General features: G+C 44.6%; 1 protein-coding gene across 1 annotated transcript in view; it reads left to right on the top strand.

Annotated features, from left to right (window-relative positions):
- The window catches only part of MAMLD1 (mastermind-like domain containing 1), a 70144-nt gene that overhangs the window by 23393 nt on the left and 24958 nt on the right, over window positions 1-21793 (top strand). The window contains exons 3-4 of the mRNA XM_010180913.1: window positions 12943-14215; window positions 14429-14646. Of these exons, the coding sequence (XP_010179215.1) occupies window positions 12943-14215; window positions 14429-14646 (1491 nt within the window). The remainder of the gene's footprint in view (window positions 1-12942; window positions 14216-14428; window positions 14647-21793) is intronic.

The raw sequence follows: 21793 nt of genomic DNA, 5'->3' as shown, positions 1-21793 counted from the left end.
GTCTTGCAACCCATGGTTTTCAGTTGAAGAGCCCTTAGTAGGATGAGGACCATACCCCAGGATGTCACCCTTGCATCCTGGGTGGAGGGGAAGCCTCCAATCATTTCAAAATTAAATCCTGTAAGAAAAGGGTCACCAAAAAACGAAGTACTTGTGTTCTCTTTTCCTGTTCTTAACCTGATGCTCCTGTTACATGATGCGAACACTTCGAATTAATAGCTGTGATATTCTTGATTGAACACATGCTATGCTTAAAAGCTAAAAATAACTGACCAAAAAGGAGAAGAAAACCCGCAGATGTGTATTGCAGACCTGGTGCACAGCGCATGCTGCTGCCTGGCCACTGCCTCCTGTGCGTCCCAGCCTTGCTCTGGTGTTGCTGGAGAGCCAAGGGACACCCTCCTAGCCCTGATGGTGTTTCCCCAGTTCTCACATCTCCCACATATACAGCCATACCTGTGGTAGGGCAGAGGAAGCTGATGAACTCACTGTGTTTGGCAAGTCCCATTATCATTTAAAGAATTTTAGTAACAGAGTGTTTGATAGCGTGGGGTAATGGGAGAGACGATAAGTGTAAACGGGGAAATGAGGCGCCCGTTTGTGAAGCACTCGCAAGGTCTAAGGCTTCTGAAGGGTTTTCAGGTTATCTTGTCCTCTTGAAATTAAACTGGAGCCAAGTGTCTAGGCTCATCTGCAAACCTCAGCTAAGGCACTTAATGAAAAAAATAGTTCCTTTACATAATTCCCTTCCCCTCACCATTAACAGGATATATGGGATTCCATCAGTACTTCCTCTGTAAATCAAGATATTGGAGGCTGTCGTCTCCATGTGCAGCTCCAACTCAGTGTGGAAAGCATTTCAGAATTGAAGCTCCACAGGTCAATCATCTGATTAATACTGCCATTCCCATGATGAGTTTGTTCTCTCTTTGTGGTAAACCTGAAGTTTAGAAACGCCCCATACGGATGACTCTGAAAACGTTTCCTATGCACTCAGAGCTGACCCAGCTGCTACGGTTGCGTGTTGGATCTGATGGCGCTGCAGCCATTTCCAGAAGTTCCTCTAGGAGATGAAGGAGCAAGTTTGGGGCCATGCCCCAGCCCTCCAGGAGGCTCCCACGAGACAGTCCCAGTATAGTCAGCACTAAGTTTCAAGCTCTCTTTTTCACCTTGCAGCGCATCTCCTTGACAGAGATCTACAAAGAGACCGGGACCACATAAAGTATTCCCGAACCGAGCAGCGTGCTTCATTCAGTGTATTCAAAACTACCTCCTCTGTTATGACAGAAAACTGCAGTCTGGCTACAAAATCTGTAACAGGGATTGGTAACCCTCCAGGATGATACTTGGCACTCAAGAGCTAACACATGTTTTTGTTACATGAGCATGAGTCTAATAAAATGGCTCACTGGTTTAATATGCCTCTTTGTAAAAACAAGACACAGTTGGATTTAGAAATTGTGATGATTTGGCAAGTTCAATTATTAACTTCTCTTGCAGGGTTAAGCTTTGACCAGAAATTTGCCATGAACCCATGGGCACATCCTGCTAGGAAACAACATGCAGAAATCCTTCACTGTCCTCCTTGATTTATCTACGCGGTGCAAACTCGGAGGGTAGAGCTGTATTTTCCCCGCAGGAAGTCACAGCAACCCCCATCCCCACTCCAGAGCAGAATGCTCTCTTGTTTAGGACTTTGATCTAGTTCTGCTCATGACACTGCATCTGAGGAAACTTTGGTTTCCTAAGCTGACCTGTTTTACAGTCTGTTTTCGGCATGTTTTGGGAGAAAACTTGAACGTGGTGAAGAGCCCGAGCTGTGTTAGCTATGCAGCGTCCTGTGGGATTTTTTTGTGAACGCAGCAGCTAAAGATAGCAGTGCACCACAGAGATGCTAAAAATACCGTCCAACTCTATGGTGGTTGTTTAGCATTTGGAGTGCTATAGTTGGCCTTACACAGACAAAGGGAAGATGCCATTTTGCAATTTGAATATGCAAATGAAATCCCGATCTTGCAAATGTGCAATCATATGCTCGAATGTGAAAAGACCGCTTGTATCCCTGAAGTTGAGCATTGGCAGGATTAAGAGTTTAATCAGTCAAATACGGTGTCATCAGAAGTTAGTGTGATTGCATGGCAATGTGGAGACTTGACTTCAAAAAACAACCAGAAAAATCACATTGCCTGATTAAGATCAGATTGTTTGGTGCCACATGTTGATACTTGGAACCATGTTGTCTGATAAATCATCTCTTATTAACGCAGTAGGCTGCAAACGGTTTCTTCTTTACATTTATATGCATGATTTAGTAAACAGTATTTTGATAGCGGTGGGAACACATGCTATGCTCCATAGCTTTCAACTGCGTGACCTTTACAGGCACAACAAAGGCTTAGAAATTAGAGTTTACGTAAAACTGAGAAGTGTGGAAAGCTTGAAAGGCTGTGTAATTCACTTCTGCAGCAAGAACACCTCTTTCTCTAACGTTGTTTGCACAAGTCAGCGTTTATGTTGTCAATTTGCAGTGATGAATGTGTGATTAACATTGCTTCTGGGACAGAGGGGAACTGCTATCTGTAGCAAGTCGAGAGGTTCTCTGGTTAAAACCCGAGTAACTTAAACATTGCATTTTCTGCTGGAGAGAATTTCTCCAAATCCTGTGGATTTAATTCACTCCTTTAGTTAATAATAAAGAAAGAGCAAAGAGTGAAATCCCATCCCTGCTGAAGTCAGTGTCCCAAAATATTTATTTCATTGAGGCCAGGATTTCAACAGCTTTGTACAGGAGGAGGGCTTCAGGGGTGGGGCGATGGTCTGTGTTTGGTTTGGGGTCTTTAGTACCACTGGTTTGCAGAATCCCTGTAAAGGTCCCCGGGTAGGTAAAGACGCTGTTCGGATTGCACGTTGTAGGAGCCAGAGCTGCGTGCTGGTCCGGTCATCTCGCTGGTCTGGGGAGGAGGCCTACAAATAACGTGCTGCCAGTGAACCGTGTTCCTGTTCCAGTTCATGCATGCTGAGAATAGTGGAGTTGCTGTGCAAAGAAAGATGAAAGTGGTAGGAAAAAATTAAGTGGTCGGAAACAAATTAAATATTCACTACCAGACTCTTCTACTTTACAAAACATTTCTGCTTCTGGCTGTATAAAGACTTCTCTCTACACTCAGGTTCACCTTTCCTGATGTTTTTACTCTAAGTGAGGCTTGGTTTTATGGTTCTGTATTAATCTATATCGTGTTTACTGATTCATTTTTGAAAGGCAGAGGGCCATCCTGGAGGCTCGCAAAGGCCCTGGATGGGTGTGCAGGAGAGGAGCCGTTCAGGACGTTTCCTTTGCTTGCCTGCTTGTTCCACCTCTCCTAGAGTTGGGTTCCAGTTTCCGATACCGCTTAGGAGAAACTTCAAACCGTGCTTTTAAAAGTTTTGTCCCCCGCTAAAGAAGAGCTCTGGGTGCAAATGTGTTGCTTTCCAGTACAGAAAGCGAGCAGAGGCTGCCCAGCAGTCAGCAGTTCAGGTGCCGCTATTTGTTCTTGAGGGGAGTCAGTGTGAGTACTTCAGCTGCTGAATCTAAAATGCCTTTTTTTCAGACTGAAATCCCATTGTTTCTTATTGTTCTGAGAATCTGAGAGCACTGTGGCCCCAGGTTTGACCTAATTGGAGGCTTTGCCTCCAGGCTGTTAATTCCTCAGCCATACCTTTTGTCAAAATGGAACCTGTAGTTTGATAAAACTGCAGGAGTAAGTCTTCTGGGATTTTAAAAAATAATGCAATATGTAGCAGAAAAGAGGTGTCAGACTGGGTTTTATCTTGTTATCTAGTAAATGGTAAACCTATCTCATAATTTAGGGACTTATACAGCCTGGTTTTTATACTTGGCTCCCGTTAACTTGTGGTCATTGCATAACTGTGCCAGTTACGGAGCTGAAAAAGAAGAGAGAAAAGGATCTTTCAAATCCCAGTAGACCCAAGTAGCAAAAACATCACTTTTTGCTCAGCGGAGAGGATCTGCAGTTCTCCAGCCGAGCTATTGCCGTGAGAAATTAATGTAGTCTACAAAATTACTGCAAAGTGTTCCATAGGACTTTGAAATTAATGGACTATAAAAAAGGATATAAAACAATACTGCTGGTATTAAAACGGAGGTAAGATGAGGTAATACTGATGGAAAGGTGTTGAGTCTAAGATTGATCTTGATTTACAGCCAGGTATGAAAGAGATGCTCTTATACTACAGCTTAAAAACCGCGAGGCAGAGGACTTGCTCTGTCTTCAGCTGTCTAGTTAATAACACTTGTCATTAAATGGGACGTGGAAGTTACAGCCAAACAATATGTGTGACGTGACTGCTGCAGGTCTTCAGATGACTAATTAAGAGGCATCTGCGCAGAGCTCTCCTGGTAGCAGTACGGCACAGGAGCGAGCGGTACTCCTGTTCCTCCGCATCCATTTGTCAGCAGCAGTTTTTCTCCTGGAAGAATTTCCATTTTAACAGTGCCGCTAATACCGAAAGCAGGTGAATTGCTAAGGAAAGACAAGATGGGAAGGCTCTGAACATTTGTTTTGATAGGGCAGATCTCTGTTGGTGCCTTTTAAATGAGAGTGGTAATTCTGTCTGACCTGAAAAGGAGCAGAGCTAGCGACTGGGGGTTTTATCTTTTTTCTTTTCTTTACAGTGAATGTTATTTCGTCTCTTGCATGTGGCTGGCTTGTGTGGGATGGCAAAATAGATATATTCTTGGCTATGTTTATTTTCTCCTTGGAACTGGTCCTACATTAATATCTTCACACGGACATTAGTGGTGTTGCCTGTAATTTTACGCAAGGGTAATCAGAAAAATCCTTGTTCCCAGACTTGCTGCTGTGTCACCTGTAAGGTGTTCCAGTTTAAAGCAGGATGCACTCCAGATAGATTTCTGCCATTATGAGCATAACTGCATTCACACAAACCAGTATAAGAAAAATCACAATTGTAGTACTTCCTTCCCTTTAATTTTTGGTTAAGATTTAGAAAAAAAAGCTGATACCTTAGGCTCTTGGTAGTCCAGGATGAATTTCCTGTTAGTGTCTGTGGTTTAAGCTTATTGTAAGTTCACATCTTTCCGGTTTTGTGTACTCATGATGTTTTGGATTGTAGTGCTTACCAGCAAAACAAGGCAGTTCTGAGCATTTGCAGCCGGGATTTCTTCCTATGCTGCACGGTGACTTGGAGGAGAAAACCACACAGACGGAAGAAAGTGCCAGGTCGGCAGCCACCATTTCCCAACAAGGGGAAACGGCACCAAGCTGTGCCAAGGGAGGTTCAGGTCAGAGATAAGGAGGAAGTTCTTTACTGAGAGGGTCGTCAGAAGCTGGACCAGGCTGCCCAGGGAGGTGGTGGAGTCACCATCCCTGGATGTGTTTAAAGAGCGGGTAGATGAGGTACTTAGGGATATGGTTTAGGGGGTAGACAGGAGCGGTTGGACGTGATGATCTCAGAGGGCTTTTCCAACCGAGCGATTCTGTGATTCTGTGTGATTCTGTGATTTAAAAGTTGACGTATATTTAATAGTCAAACAAGAGACCTGTTGTACTGCAGCAGTGTAACAGGGAAGGAGAATTGATCGTAGCTCTGAAGCAACAGCACACGCCAGCAAAACCTCTTATGGTGGACTCTGGCGACGTACCCGAGGTACAGGGGATGCTCACAGGCATGGGAGCAGCTGCCCTCTTAGTTCATAGGTTTCTGCACTCACAGCAGGGAGTGTTGCCACCTTTTTAAGGGAAAGCACGCACCTTGTTTTCTCCCTTCTCTTTTAGCACAGCTTGAGGTTGCTGATTTACTGAGGGAATAACTGGAGAAGATGACTATGAGCGGTGACAGCAATGGGGCAAAGGATCACAGCACGCTCCGGTCACATCAAGTGGTGTTTGCTGTACTGATGGGTGATCAAATTCTACACATGTAGCAGTGGTGTTTAGGAGGCGTGTTATGTGTGCACAGCCGAAGTAGCAACTTCTAATCGATGTTAATATGCTTGTTTTAAAGGTGGCGGATTTCATATTGCCACTGTAAATTATAAACTGGGAGAAGCTGTAGTTCCAGGTAAAAATTATCCACATAATGCATGCGAGCTAGCTAATAACCAGTGTCCTTTCATAGTTAAAATGACTGCTTACATCCCCGGTTCCTCTTCCTACATCCTCCCTTCCAATTGCCTCTTTCCATGACTATGATGAATAGAAGGAAATTCACCCCGTGAATTTTCCCTCATCATGATCCTTTCTCCACTACCACACCTCATGGTGAACGGATCTGCCGCCTTTCCAGCCTGCAGACACCCAACAGACTCCAAAGCAGACTTCTCTCTGGTACTCCTTAGCTGAGGAGTTGGGGTGTTGCTGCTTTTAAGCATAGCGAAACACATCTCTGGTAGCTTGGGAGCACAGCGTGATCTCCTTTCCTGAGAATGTGCAATTACAATTTTACGTCCGTCCATGCTGAAATTGCTTGAAATCAGAAGGGTCAAACAGCCTAAAGCAGTAGGAAGAATGTGATTTTAGCTTATGTTTAATCTTAGTATGGAGAAAGTGAATGGTACTTTTAATTGCTTGAGCCTCCTTGAGTTCTCCTTGTAGCCTGAGATGTGACATTGATAAAGCATAGCCTGTGTTCCTTGTAGTCATGGAGCGCTTTGGTTGCTCATTGGTCAGCAGGAGGCATTTTTTTTCTTGGATTCAGGCATATAATGCGAGTTTCTATTACCGAACTGCAGGCAGCGTGCACGAATGGAAACCTGCAGATGTGCTAAAGGCACCTAACGCAGGGCCAGGTTCTGCTGGAGTTAAATGGGAACTTCGCCCATGAGCATTTGGGGTTTGTTGCTCATGTGCAAGCCAGCCTGCTACTGAAAGCAGCACGTTTGATAGTTAAGCAGGGCTGCAAGTAACTGCTGCCATGTAAAGCATAATATTATATCAGCCTTGAAACAGTCAAATTCTCAACTTCTTTTCATTAGCTGTCCTCGAAGATTAGTAGGTCATTAAGATCTATCTAGAGTGTGGATAAATAAGTGCTAGAGAGCAGAAACCTTTCCAAGTTGTGAATTCAAGGCACAGGAGAAAAAATTACGAAGTTTTCTTGTTTTATATGGAAAATTGCCAGTTTCATTTTCTCATTACATGACTGTTTTTGTCAGAACAGATAGAAACATTTTGAGCTGTTGGGCAGATAGCTCTCGCTGAAGTTTGTTGAAGCCACAGAGTCTGAAGTCTTGATCGCTGAATGCTGCAAACAGTTTGCCTCTGGCAAATACAGACTTCCAGATTTGGCAGTGTATAGTTTTTGATAGAGACAGAGAGCGATTGATTCTCTGGCCAGCTCAGTTGAGTACATCTTCAACTCAGGCTTTATACTTTGCAGTGGGAAAAAAAACGTTTGCAATATACCTTGAAAAAATGCTGGGAAAAAAGAGTTCTACTCCTCCAGGGCTGCTGTGTTGCAAAGCCCTTCCACCAAAAATGAAACGTGCTCTCTGTGAAAATAACTGAGATCCCAGCAGCCTGTTGGTGACCTGGATACCCCAGGATTCTGAGGTACCCATGTCTTGGTCTTGAAAGGCTTTGTGCAGAGCTGCCACACTGCTAGCAAGTCCCAGAATCTGTGGTGGGACTGAAGTTTTTCTCACTTACCCCATCTCCTTTTACCATCATTTCTCTCTTTTCTTCGATTAAAACAAACAGAAAAGCCAACACTTGAGATTTCCCCGAGAGTCACAAGGGGTTTAAGATTCCCCATGGAGGAACCTTGTCTGACTCCCATTCTGGATATCCCACACACGGATCCGTAGCTTTCATGCTGGTAAAACCAGCAATGATGATGCATGCTGGAGGCGTGCAGAGCTGGACCAGCCGCTGAAGGAGAACGCAGCGCAGACTCCCCAGACGTCGGCTCAAAATGGCAGCGTCCTGTCGGTCTCAGTTTTCGCTTGAAGAAGCTGCGTAGGTGTGGGAATCGCTGCTGTAGGTTGGATCTCTCAATGGCAGTGAGTGGGGTGGGGTGGTTGCAGATCAATAATCAGGGCTCACATCTCTGACAGGCTGCAGAAGCCAGGAAGAGGCACAGAAATGCCTCGCCTAACGTTTTTCCTCTGTCTCATTTCTGCATTACGTTGACCTAAATAGGGATCTCTGGTTAGATCTGGCTTCTTTCTGGTGGAAGAGGGATTGTTGCAGGGCTGGAGAAGTGAGGCTCTCCCGAGCGGGCCGTGGTGGCTCTTTCCTTGCAGATAGCATCCAGGCGAAGGAGCAAGTGACGGCTGGAGACTTAACAGGGGCTGGCAGCAGGGCCATGGGGCAGTTTGGCTCACGTGGAGCGCTGGAGCGGCGGCTGAGGACAGCCGATGTCTGAAGGAAAGGAGGGAGTCAGCGAGTCAGTCCAGAGATGCCCATTTGATTAAAACCCAATGGAATCACCACAGTGTGTATTTATTAACAATTTGATCTCTCTGCTTTAGGTTTTGCCACTTCCAGCCTTCCTTTCTCCCTTTGTTGAGAAATAATAAGTTACTCAAGGCCAGCATCACCACCGAGTTTGGAAAGTGCCCGATGCCAAAAGTCACCCAAGTGGGCAACCTCAGAGATCCCAGTCTAGGAGAGAGTGCAGCCCAGAACTGGTTTTGCTTGCCAAGTCCTTTTGTTCCTTGCACAAGAGAAGGCTGCGGAGCGCTCTGCCCACACATGGGGAATCGGTTCTGTGCAAAGAGGTAGCGTGTGGGAAATTAGATATTTGTAACTGCAGCTGTAGAGCATCCTTGGACAGGGCAGGATAAACGGTTACTATTTATTCTTCTTGTACTGCCATTGCGAGTTAGCAGTGCTCCTTGTTTGTCACTTGGATCTTTCCAAGAAACACAGCCTGTTGGGTTTGAGCAGGCAGTAGTGCTGGGATCATGGCACTCTCGCTTCTCAAAGCAAACCTGAGAAATGAAGAACCCATAATCGGGTATTCCCCAAATCAGAGGGCCTGCCTTTGTTTCCCAGGTGTTCCCAAACAGAAGTTAGCCTGTGCATGCCACTGCATTTTAATGAATTTTGACAAGGTCACAGGAGCCCTTTGTTGCTTGTCTGCTTCGTCCTTGCTTGCACGTATGAATGAAGCTTTCCCCATACTTAGCCACAGGCAGCCTCCAGCCAACTTAAGCATGTGTGTGTGTGTGTTGCTGAAGTATTTCTACTCACTTCTCAGGTATTCAGTTTGAAACAGAGCTCCCCAATATACTAATCAGGAGAAAAAGAGGAAGAACATATTTTGGTGCTCTTCTAATTTCTATCGATTTTGTCAAATAGCGTAAGCCCTCTTGAAGAGGAGGAGAAAGAGCTGGAATAATTCAGCTCCTTCCTGGGGAATCCAGGGCCAGATGAAGGAAAGGGACAGTAAAATTGTTTTTAGCAAGGGAAGAATCTAGAAAAGGATAGACAGGCTTCAAAGAGATGGTCTTGAGATATCTAAGAGTACTGTATGAATGACCTGCAACAAGCAGCTTCTTGAATTAGTTAGGTCAGGAGCTCCTGGTCCTAAAAGTGAGTGCCTCAGGGATAATCTCCTGCCACCACTGTTTTGGCATGTCTGAGCCAGCCAGCGTCCCCACAATATAAAACAGCATTACCATCCCCTGCACCGCTCAGGGCTGCCACAGTGGCACATTGATGGAGAGCACTCGCTGGCAGCTGGGGAGGACAGTGCTGGCTCCTCACAGAGCCCCAGTGCAGAGCGTGCTGTGTGGCAGAGACACCCACCAGGGCGTCCATGGGGACAACTGGAGCAACCTCCTCAGCTGGCCCGACCGGCCCAAGAAGGGATCTCTGTATGTAACTGATACTCCATACTTAAGTGCCTGCTGAAATACTGTTGTCTATTGGTTTCCTTTCTGATGTGCTTGAAGCAGAGGGCTGATGATACCCACACATCCCTTCTAACCAAAATTATTCTGTGATTTGTTCAGCTGCTTTAAGGACGGTATCTTTCTCTCTCAAATCTGGGGCTGTAGTCAAGTCTATCTTAAGCAAAAGCAATGCAACTGAATTGCATGGAGTTATACCGGCCTGCACTAGAGCAAACTGGTCTTCCAGATTTTATGATCCTGCAAATATTCACCTGGGAAACAGGAGTTTTGCTTTCCAAGAGAACATGACACCCAGATAATTTCACTGCCTCTCATACAGCCAGGCTTCTCGTGGTGGCTAAACAACAGCATCCTCTTTAAAAACCCTATCCCATGGAGTGCCCATGCCATCTGAAAGCAATGGCCTTACTTTATCTGTTTATATCTAGCAATAGTCTTGGGGAAATGGAGTTTTGTTTTCCCATCCCATTTACTCCCTAGTGCAACGGTTAAAAAACTGTTTTTCAAACTGTTTAGAAAGCCAAATTTTTCCCCAGTAACTCAGAGCACAGGAATGTCCTATGGCAAAAGCAGCACTGGCAAGGACACGCATGCCAGCATGTCAGCTGGCCAAGAATGGGAGATCCCCCACCACTTCCTGCCTGAAGGTTCCCAGGGTGTGATTTGGGAACACGCTGTGTTTATTTTGGATGTGTGAAGCCCCTGTAAAGATTCTCTATACATGTCTGGGTTTAAATATATGTAGCTATGCTCTACCAACATGTTTCAGCCTACACAGGGCAACATCTGTTGAAACATGCAACTCTGGCTTAGTTTTATCAAAGAAAATTAAGGAAAACAATTTCATCCATCATTAGACCAACACTTGGGAGAAGATTTAGGCCTTGTTCCATTTCCTAAAGCTAAGCAAATTTTGGCCTTATCAGCCCAGAGGAATAATCGAATCGCTGGTGCTTCAGCTGTCTCTGGCTGTGATGTGAAGGCAGTCTCTCACAGAGCAGTGGTTCAAACCACCCGAGGCCCTGCTGGCCGAAGAGGGCTGCCAGGTAACCAGTGACTGGTGTACTGAGAGCAGCTCTCCCTCTTCAGCGTCGGTTCTCACCTGGCAGTGGTTTTTCAGTGCAACCCGTGTTAAAGCAATGCAACTGGAGGTCACCGGAGAGAAGCACTGATTGCCCTAGTGAGAGATAATGACTCTTGGAGGGTAAGGGAAACGTGTAAGTGTAAAAAGGTCTCTTTGCCACAGTGCCACTCAAAACTGCTGTGTGTGTTGACGGTGGGTAGGTGAGCTCCTAAAACCTGATTAGCAGCTCTCCATAATACGCAGACCTGCTTTTCCATCTGCCATGGTGATCACGTACAATTAACTTGTATCCTCTTGCTCTCCTCCAAATGCCAGTGTAAGCTGGATGCTAGTCTGGTACTGATCCTAAACTGCATCTGTAGCCCAAGCAGCTGTAAGCACAAATCCACTGTCTTCTCTCTGCCCACCAATTTAGAAATAAGCAGTGAGAGAGCACTTGGCTGAGTCCAGCTGAGTGAGCCACTGGGCAGCTCTCCCATGTTCCCAGGCCAGAACAAAGCACATTCGGGGTCAGTTGCCTGAGGATAGGCTGAACGTAGGGGTGGACACGGCCCATTTGCACAGTGACCTTCATGCGCACACTGCAGAAGAAGCCACACGAGGTGTGCCCACCTTGTGCCCTGCAGCCTCCGCACACCCTGTGGTGGTCGTCCTGTGACGCCGTTTTCTGAGAGCACCAAAGATGCTGGCCGTTGCATAGGGACTTTTAGGCAAAACTGTGATGTGCTGAATAATTAGTGTAAAATTTAGACGGCAGTCATCCTCACCACAGCCCTGGAGCGGATCTGCTTACACTGGGTTAAGTGGTGGGGTTTTTCAGGTGATACGAGCTGTTATTACATGTGAATTCTTTTTGTGGTACCAGATGACTGGCAGCACTTGCAATTGTGGGCCAGGGCTGGGGGAGGCTTCACTGTGAGCCAGCTTAGAGGAACGGTGACTTTCTATGGTTTTCCCATTGCTGTTGAGATCCTTTTCTGAATGCCACCTCCCTCTATGATAAACAAGGACATAAGGCTTATTTTCCTTGACTTGAAGCAGCAGTGTTAATGTCTGATTAATCCTATGACATACAGGTCATGCTTGTTAAAATTGAAAGCCACAGATGATTATATTTGAAAGAGATTGCCGTATCACGCTGAATTAGTATTAGAAGTGTTGCTTTCAGTTTAACTTTCTTTATCTGTATAAGGCAGGCTTTTTCCCTAAGATCTGTGGATTTACAACTCTACCATTTCTTGTAGATCAAGATATTTATATAATTGTATTTTGAAAACACTGCCATTTTTGTGAATGATTTGCGATCCTTCAAAAGAACAAAGCCCAGACTTAGAAGAATAAACAAAAATTAAGAGGTTTAGCTGTTATTTACTGGTTTCTGAAATCTAAACCATCTGTGATTAGGAAGCCTGAAAGTCTGTTTAGATAGATAGCTGAGAATTTGGTTTGTTTTGGTTTGTTTAGAAAGTATGCCAGTTATTTCAGATGTTCTGCCTATAAAGAATGTAAAACAATTTCGTTGTCTCAGGTCTGAACTTAATCTGAGTCACTGGCAGAAGGTCACTAAATTCAGTCCAGGGTTTCATTCGGATCTGCCATTGTTTAGACCTAAAAAATGTTACCATAAAAATGTTGGCATGTTTGTTATTCAGGGAGTATAATGTCTTAATTGAAATGGTACCAGAAACTATTTCAAAAACTCCCATTACAGTTCACATGACAGACAGTATTTTATAGCTCTAACATCTGTTTTAATGCCAACATGTGAGATTTAGCCTTTGTCTGACTATAATTCTTTTGATTTCAGTGAAGTTGCACCCACTTAAATCCTGATTGAATTTGTCTCACATGATTGGTTTTTTAATTGTATGATTTAATTTTCTTTATCTCCAACCCAGTGTTACAGTACGGAGCTTCAGAGCGTGTTAGAATAAGGTCAATAGCTGATCCTTCCTTCTTCCTTTTTTTATTTTCCCAGTTACAGGGATCCATTAAAAGAAAACTGGAAGATGACAGCTCTCCTGCCTCCAGTGGTGTGCCTGATGTCATTTTTCCAAATGACAGTAAACGACTTTGTCTTGACGACGTAAACCTTGCCATGGGCCAAGGTGCCAACCCCAACGTGGGGTGTCCGGACATGCAAAGCTCCCCGTTCTCCACCAGTCACAGCACTCCTTCCCTGGGAGTCGCAGTTCATTCGGTGCTCCTCGAAAACAACCACCTGAATGGCGGTGGCATTGGTTCCCCGTTCTCAGTGCCGCCCAACGCAGAAATAAATCAGAAGGCGTCAATAGGAGGGCAAAACAATAACATCGTCCACTACGATGAGAAAGGAAACAGCTTGCAGTCTGTGGACCAAGAGCTGCAAGATCTATTGGAGGAGCTGACGAAAATGCCTGATCCTTCTCCCAACGACCTGGATCTGGAGAAAATTCTGTGCAGCAAGGCTGAAGAGCCACTTGGGCTGGGTCATTCCCAAGCAAGCATAAGTACTACCACTCCGAAGTCGTCCCCACAGACTTCCCACTTGGACAACCACGTTGCTAACAAAGATTTTTCTCCGGGTTGCAATCCAGCTAGCGGAGGATCTCCTCAGATGAGACCATCATCTGCTGGAGCTAACTTCCAGGTTCCTCCCTCAAACAAACCTGCTGCATCACCCATCTCTACAGCAGCTCAGAGCAAGAACCAGCCACCACCAATGCTTCCAGTGCCCTTACCCAACATCCCTGGCTCCAACTGGCACGCGCAGCAGCTGAAGCAGCTGGCAGCCAGCAAACAGGTGTCTACTACTAAGCAACAGGTACAGGCTCCCAGCTGGCCAACTATGTCTCCTCCTGGTCTCTCTCCACCTTACAGGGCAGGATCATCCCCACACCATCAACCTTTCAGTCCTCAAAATGTTATGGTGTCTGGCATGCCTGCTAATAATTTGCCAGGAAACAACATTCAGAGTCCTCAAAACACTCTGCTTTCGAGCATGACTTCCAGCAGCACCCCATCCAATGGGCCCTCTCCTCCTTACGGGTCTGAGAAGCTCTCCAGTCCGGCTCTGAACCAGCAGCCCTTCAGCCCACAGAGCTCCATGCTGCCCACCCTAACAGCAGCCAGTTTACCAGCCAACAACATTAAAAGTCCACAGAACAACCTGGTTGCCAGCATGGCCTCCACAAATACTGGACCTTCTCCACCGTACAGGCCAGAAAAGCTGTCAAGCCCAGCTCTGCATCAGCAGCCCTTCAGTCCTCAAGGTACATTAATCTCTAACATCACTCCCACCAGCAACCCCACAAGTATGCAGAGCTCGCTTTTTAAATCAATGACTACAAACCAGTCCAAAAATATGAACATAATTATGCAACAGCCACCCAGTAGCTTACAGCCAGGTCTGGTGAATGAGAGCCCTGTTAGCCAGGACCAGTTTTCTTTCAATAACACCAAACCACTGTCTCACTTTGCCTCAGAGTCAGCTACTCAAAAGATGTCACCCCTGACAGCAGGACAAGGACAGCAGTCTCTCATTCACTATCTCCAGCAGCAGCAGCAGCAGTCCCCAGCCGCACAGCAGTCCCAGCAGGCGAACAACAGCCAGTTTCTCCAGCAGCAGTTTCGACAGCTGATGCAGCCCCATCGGATGCAGAGACACATGCAGCCTGCCGCACTGCCGTCTCCAAGCAGACAGGTGAGAACGTCTCTTCTGTCTTACAGGGCTTATGTGAAAATACTGAGTCATTTAGTCTCTTATTTTTACTTTCCTTTGTGTTTCAAATGAGACACTGCTAAACTTCTGGGGTGTGCGCCGTGTATACGGGGACAAGGCGGTAACAACATCCTGGCGTTTTCAGCGGTAACTTTATTTATTTCTTCAGTTGAAATACTCTGTAATTAAATCATGTGTTGTCTCTTCTAGCCCAGTGGAGAACTTTATGTTGTTAGGCAAAACAGATTTCATACCACTAAAATAGTTTTGACATGCATAGGTGGTATCCTTATTTAGCTTATATTGTAAACTATAGATATGTTCCCATAGTATGTTTCCCATCATATTTTTAGTGGGAATATACTTTTTTTCTTAGTGCCCTTCAACAAATTGGTCTCTGTGTTGTGCTTCTGAAGCTAGAAAAGATCAGGTGGAGTGAAAAGTGAAGTTTAAGTATGACTCCTTCACGGACAGCAGGTCAAACAGAACAGCTCCCGGATAGCAAGAGACTTGAAATACCTGTTACCAGCATTTGCCAGAAGCAATGCCCTGCTTTGGATGAGAGCCATTCCCCACCCTTTGTTGATCTGCGATACCAACCAAGCTGGTAAATGCAAAAATGCAACTGGCAGGAGCAGGACACAGCCCTGATTTCTCTCTAGCAACCTTCTCCCTGAGAGTCAAGGAGTGGTGTGAGGCACGACCTGCTACTACCCTAAATAGGAGAGATTTACTGTGAACAGGGACTTGAGAGCAAGGAAGGGCTTGTGGGCTCAGTCTGAGAGCAGGCAGGGTGTGAGGAATAAAGAGCTATCTTTTTGTTAGGAGGAACAGGAAGAAACAGATCGAATCCTCCCCACCGAAGCCAAGCACCTTGTTAGGCTGAACCAGCACTTGGGAAGCAGAGTCCTTCAAGCCGCTTTGCTGTGCACACGGGTGCTCCATCAGCTCCTCATGAAGGATGGAGACACTTCTCACCCAGCAAACCAGAGGCTCTGAAGCTCTGCTTGCGAGCGTGGGGCTTGGCTGGGGAATGCACTCCAGAGCCTGGGTTTCTTTGCTCCTCTTCCCTGCTAAGTGACCGATTCTTTAGAGGTGGATTTCTTCAACGTAGGTGACTTGGTGTACCCTTGTCCTATGATAGCAATGAGAAATAAGGGGATAGTTCCTAAATGTCAGCTTCTTTGTGGTAAATCAATGAGATGCATTTCCTATGGACATAGGACTGAGAGTGAGTTCCTGCAGCTTCATGAATTACTGCCCATCAGATGTGCTACTCTAGAGGCAGTGTGGGTGAAGAATACATTTGCTGTGTTTTACTGCATCTTGGATGATGGCTCATAAATTGTTGACTGCAGCACCATGATCGCTTTTGATCATGTGTCCATAATCTTAGAGCATATATTTTTTTCTTCTGGCTCCCCCGCTGCGTGTGTGGAATTGCCACATCCCTGTTGGGTTCCTGAGGTTTCCTGTGCTCTGGTTTTCCCTGCTTTGCATTTTCCTCGTGTACATCTGAACCCCTACATCATCGATTAGCCAGAAAAAAAATAAAAGAGGAGAATTCTTTCAGCAAGTCTTTTTAATTGGCCAAAATGGCTCCTCTTGCAGCAACTTTTGCTCTGCCTCTGCTGCAATTTTAGGCGATTCTCACCGTTGGAGAGAGAGAGTTATTACAATTTGGCAGCTATCAGTAAAGATCAAGGACAGTGATTACAGGTGATGAGCATTTCACATTTTCAGACTAGTTAGGTAAGCTTATGGTGCCTCCCTCATTTTATAAGACTTATTACAATAATTATACACCAGATGACAGTGCTTCAGCTTTACAGTCTGTTGAGCTACTGAAGAAAGATGGTGGATGTTCAGGAGTGGAACATTTTGTTAGGTTTTGATAACTTTGCTGCAAATCACGTAGAAGAAAATGGATCCTGATTGAGACAAATGGCATGGAAAAATATTTTAGGTAAGAAACTTTAAAATTCTGGGGTACTTGCATTCCTTTGAATCTAGCACGTAGGTCTGTTATTTGTCTGCAATAGGTTTCTTGTTTCCATTGAGACATTGATGCTGAAATTTTGGACCCAACCTGCTGTGGACCAGTTTTACTCCATTATAGCGAAGTGGCTCCAGTGACTGTGGTTTTGATTTTCAGCGGTGTTCAGCTCCATTTGAGCTTTGCAGAATCTCAGGGCCAATTCTCTCCCAAGGCAGGTGATGAATAAAACTTTTCAAGCATAGAGCAGTCGTTTCATTAAAATTTTAAAAATGCAGAAGACCAGGGAGACAACTGCTGCATCTTCAAAAATTAGTAACCTTCTGGTGGAAAAAAAAGGTCTTTTTTTAGCCTCATTCACAGAAATTTGCTCAAAGGAAAATAACAGCGTTCCCAGAAATACTGTTTGATGTTTAAAAGTCATCCCCTTACTCTGTGTGTGTTTGTAAATGTGACTAACATTTATAAAAAGAAGGCGTAGTTGTCTCTCCTTTTGAGCAAGAGGTGCAGCTTTGTGCAGGGAAAGAATGTATATGGTGGCCAGTTGGAGGGAGAAGAATAAACCATGAAGTGTGATCCCTGTAGCAGGCAGAGCACCACAGGGAAGAGCGCAGCGGCCAGGACATAGACCCAGAGTGAGCTTTTTGCTGTTTTCTTGATGCGTGTTAAAGCAAAGACTCCACATTCCAAAACCTGGGGAACCACTGGTGATGCCTCACAGCTCTACCATCTTTGTACTTAATGATATCACAGAATCCCAGAGCGTTAGGGATTGGAAGGGACCTCCAAAGCTCATCCAGTCCAATCCCCCTGCCGGAGCAGGAACACCCAGATGAGGTTACACAGGAAGGCGTCCAGGCGGGTTTTGAATGTCTGCAGAGAAGGAGACTCCACAACCTCTCTGGGCAGCCTGGTCCAGTGCTCTGGCACCCTCACTGAGAAGAAGTTTCTTCTCAAATTGAAGTGGAACCTCCTGTGTTCCAGTTTGTGTCCGTTAAGAGATATATCTCTTAAGTGTAACCAGTCTGCATCCCAGCTCCTGTATTGCCTGGACAAGTGGTAAATCTGATAGGGGCTAATCTTCTCCTATCGGAAGTGCTACGTCCTCACTGTTGAGCATTGACGGGTATCGATTGAGGCGCTGGCGGTTTGCGTTGTGCGATAGCGCAAAGCCTGGTGGTGCGACCGTTGCTCCCGTGGATACACGCAGGTTTCCATTTCACGCATGCAGGACTGATGCGTGCTGAGTGAGATTATACTCAAAGGTCTGGCCCCATAAATCCACAATATAAAGATGGTAGTAAATGCCAGAGAGTCAAAGATAGTCTCCCAAACTATCACACGTTATTTCCTGGGCTTAAGCTTAGCCACTTGACTTTATTGGCTGTTTCTGGGCGCGTGAAAAGCTGCATTTGCCCAGGCAGGTTAAATAGTTGGGCATTTCCCTGATTTCCATGTCTAAATACAGCTTGTACTTGCAGATCTTCTCCCCTGGCATGTCAGATAGATTGGGCCCAGTTCTGCCTTCAGCAATGCTGATACACCACCACTTCCAGAAGAGCTCTTCTTTCACTCCTGCCAGTGTAAGAACAGACACGGGTCTTTGCGAACGGAAAGGAGGCTTTCCCCGAAGGCAGGAAAACGAGCTGGGAACTGCAGTGTCAGTCAGGCTGGGGTAAAAGAAACCCTTTGGGTGGCCACTGCTTTTCCAAGCCCAAGTTAAAATTCGAGAGTCTCGGGGAGGAGGGCAGTATTGCCCGCTGCTCCGCGTTTAAAATGTTGAAAACCAAAACACAACTTGAAAGCTTGTTTTGTCGGGGGGGGGACGTAGCTGATAAATACCCATTGTTTGGGTGGGACACGGCGGGCATTTCTGAGCTGCTGCCCTTGCACTGTAGGAACCAAATGTGCTATTCTTAGAGCTCTGCTCAGATAGCTGTACACCCGATTGTCAGGGAGGGATATGTTTGTTTCAGCTCCATTGCCAAAAATGATGGTAGAGGAAAAACGAGAGGAGAAGAGTCAGAGAGGCAAACAGTATCATTTGCAGTAGAAATGGCTCTATTTTACTACATGCGGACTGCCTACGAGATAGTTAAGAACACGCTGAAGACTGAAAAAACCTTTGAAAAGGACTTGACAGTGTTTCTTGAACCGCGGTAAAAGCAGCAATACAGTATCTGAGTTGGCAGAGTGAATTATAGGTTGCAGAGAAACACCAAAACCCCTGAGCTAGATTAAATATCCTGGGGGGGGTGGGAATTAAACAAAAAATCTTGTTTCTGAGCATGAGTTCTCTAAATATAGAAACAAAACTGAGGAAGAAATGCACTGTTATAAAGAGCAAACTGACCCAGAGCTAAGAAGTACAAAGGTTAAATAAATATAATGGAATACAAAATGCAGCTTGTATTAATATAAATGGAAATGTTAATGCCATGGACTGATTCCTGCGTGTCCTACGTTTTGTGAAGTTATTTCTGCCCGGGAAAAGTCAGCGCACCGTGACTGCGAGGTGAGACTGCTCTGATTCAGCAGCACTTGATGTTTCTGGGCTCTGATGCAGATTGATTAAGAGTCTGGGAAAGCGGAAAATGCAGCCCACAGCATCTGGGTACATAGAGTCCTGTTGGAAGTACAGGGAAAAATCTTGTTTTATTTGGGATTTCCCATTAGGTGTTAGGAGTCTTTCCTAAACCAACTACGGTATCACGTATTATTATTAATAAAACCAAAAGTACTGGCCAGATTTCATCTGCAGTTTCACCATGACCTCCTCACATCCTGCTTTTTCTTTAGGTGTCAAACTTATCTTTAAAGCCACTTTGAATTAAGTTTTGCTGGTATTTCCCCCTCACCTTCTTTTCTTTTCTTTTCTTTTCTTTTCTTTTCTTTTCTTTTCTTTTCTTTTCTTTTCTTTTCTTTTCTTTTCTTTTCTTTTCTTTTCTTTTCTTTTCTTTTCTTTTCTTTTCTTTTCTTTTCTTTTCTTTTCTTTTCTTTTCTTTTCTTTTCTTTTCTTTTCTTTTCTTTTCTTTTCTTTTCTTTTCTTTTCTTTTCTTTTCTTTTCTTTTCTTTTCTTTTCTTTTCTTTTCTTTTCTTTTCTTTTCTTTTCTTTTCTTTTCTTTTCTTTTCTTTTCTTTTCTTTTCTTTTCTTTTCTTTTCTTTTCTTTTCTTTTCTTTTCTTTTCTTTTCTTTTCTTTTCTTTTCTTTTCTTTTCTTTTCTTTTCTTTTCTTTTCTTTTCTTTTCTTTTCTTTTCTTTTCTTTTCTTTTCTTTTCTTTTCTTTTCTTTTCTTTTCTTTTCTTTTCTTTTCTTTTCTTTTCTTTTCTTTTCTTTTCTTTTCTTTTCTTTTCTTTTCTTTTCTTTTCTTTTCTTTTCTTTTCTTTTTCTCATCTCGTCTTTTCTCTTCTTTTCTCTTCTTTTCCTTTTCTCTTTTCTTTCCTTTTCTCTTTTATTTTCTTTCCTTTTTCTCTTTCTTCTAAGTTTTTTTAAATATTACTTTTTTTTCTTTCACTAATGCTGTGGAAAAGAAAAACAGATTTGATTTCAAAGGGCAATGGTAGCACAATACCAAAGCAAAGCCTTTGAGGGAGTGGAGAGCTTTTGAAGGCGAAGCAACAAGCCCTTCAGCTAATTAAGTGCCTTTGAATAGGCGAATAAAGGAAGCTGGTGATGAATCTGGATTGCAGAGAGCAATAAGGCTGAGCCTGGAGTCTGACCTCTCCACAGATGTAAAAGCATCTTCTTGAATGGTCATTTCTGAATTTATATTTATCTGTGCACTTGCAACTGAGTTTAATTTTTTTTCCCCCAAAACTTGGAGATTCTCCCCTCCCTTCTTTCAAGGGAGTCTGAAAGGAGCTTGACTGAGCTGCCACCATCTCCCTTCCCCTCCCTCTCCTGCAAATACGTAATGTAAGGTGAGCTTTGGGAAGTAAGGAGTAAACGTGCGCTTGCCCTCGACATGCCAACAGTAATACAACATTTTCAGAAGTGCGCTAATCAAGATTAAAAAATGTGGTTCACATCTGATCTTCTTAACCCGCTGCACTTTCGCAGTGTTTTTTAAATCACGTGTGTTCCTCTGTTAGGTCACAGCTATTTCGGAGCCTTTCCCTGTTGTAGTGGAGCCCCTGTGGCCATGTCTTAACCTTCCCAGTTCCTTGGCTTGTATTTTAATTGATATTAATTTGATATATTGGCTCATATTTTATATTTGATATATATTTGATTGATAATTGATATATTGGCTTGTATTTACATTGATACGTTTTACAGATGTTACTTGGTATTTCTGCCTAATGCACCCATCATTCCTTCCAGTTCAGCTCTCTGTTGTGCTGAAAACACTTCTGGACACCACATAGCACATCAGCAGGGCAGGCAATCCGCAGAGGAGAAGCTTGTAAATAGACCATACCCTTCTGAACACCATGTGGGGAGCATCCTCCCCCAGCTTCACCATCACCCACTTTTTGGATCTGAAATTTATGTGGACGCTACATCGAAGCTGCAGCGCTTTCCTCGATCCAGCCGGGTCTTTCCTTTAGTTACGACCATTTAATAACACAAAAGTTGTGCTGCTAGCCATTTAGCACTTAGGACGCAGATAACTTATGGGAGTTTTACACTGGGCAAATTAAAATCCACTTGGAAAGGAAAAAAGAGACTTGGGTGGTACAATAAACACCAGGGTTGAGGCAAGTCTTGCTCTTTGGTACCTGCAGGATGGTGAAGCTCTGTGTGTGTGGGCTGACGTGGTATTGTCTGGGTTTTCGGTGGAGAAAGACAAGAGGAAGTAGTCCTTATGTACTGTGAATGTGTAGATGTAAATATGACTTATCCCAGAGAAGTCTGGGACAGGGTGCTGGATTTCAGGCTGACAGGCCGCTGTTAATGGGTTTCCTGATGCCCAGGCCAGGCAGTGTACATCAGTGCTGTGTCCCCCCCGCTCCACTGCTGTCAGGGCCATGCAGCTGTGGGGTGACTGGAGGAGTGTGCCATTGCACAGAGCTTCTGCATTCACTTGTGAAAAAAAACAACCTCTTGCTTTTGTGGTTTTCAGCTTTAAGCAACAGGCAGTTGTTTCCTTGAGCCCTGCAGCGGGGGGTGGGAGAGAACCTCCTCTCTCAAA

This window comes from Mesitornis unicolor, unplaced genomic scaffold, assembly GCF_000695765.1.
Source record: "Mesitornis unicolor isolate BGI_N332 unplaced genomic scaffold, ASM69576v1 scaffold3453, whole genome shotgun sequence".
Classification (NCBI taxonomy): domain Eukaryota; kingdom Metazoa; phylum Chordata; class Aves; order Mesitornithiformes; family Mesitornithidae; genus Mesitornis; species Mesitornis unicolor.
This window is presented reverse-complemented; position numbering and strand designations above follow the sequence as displayed.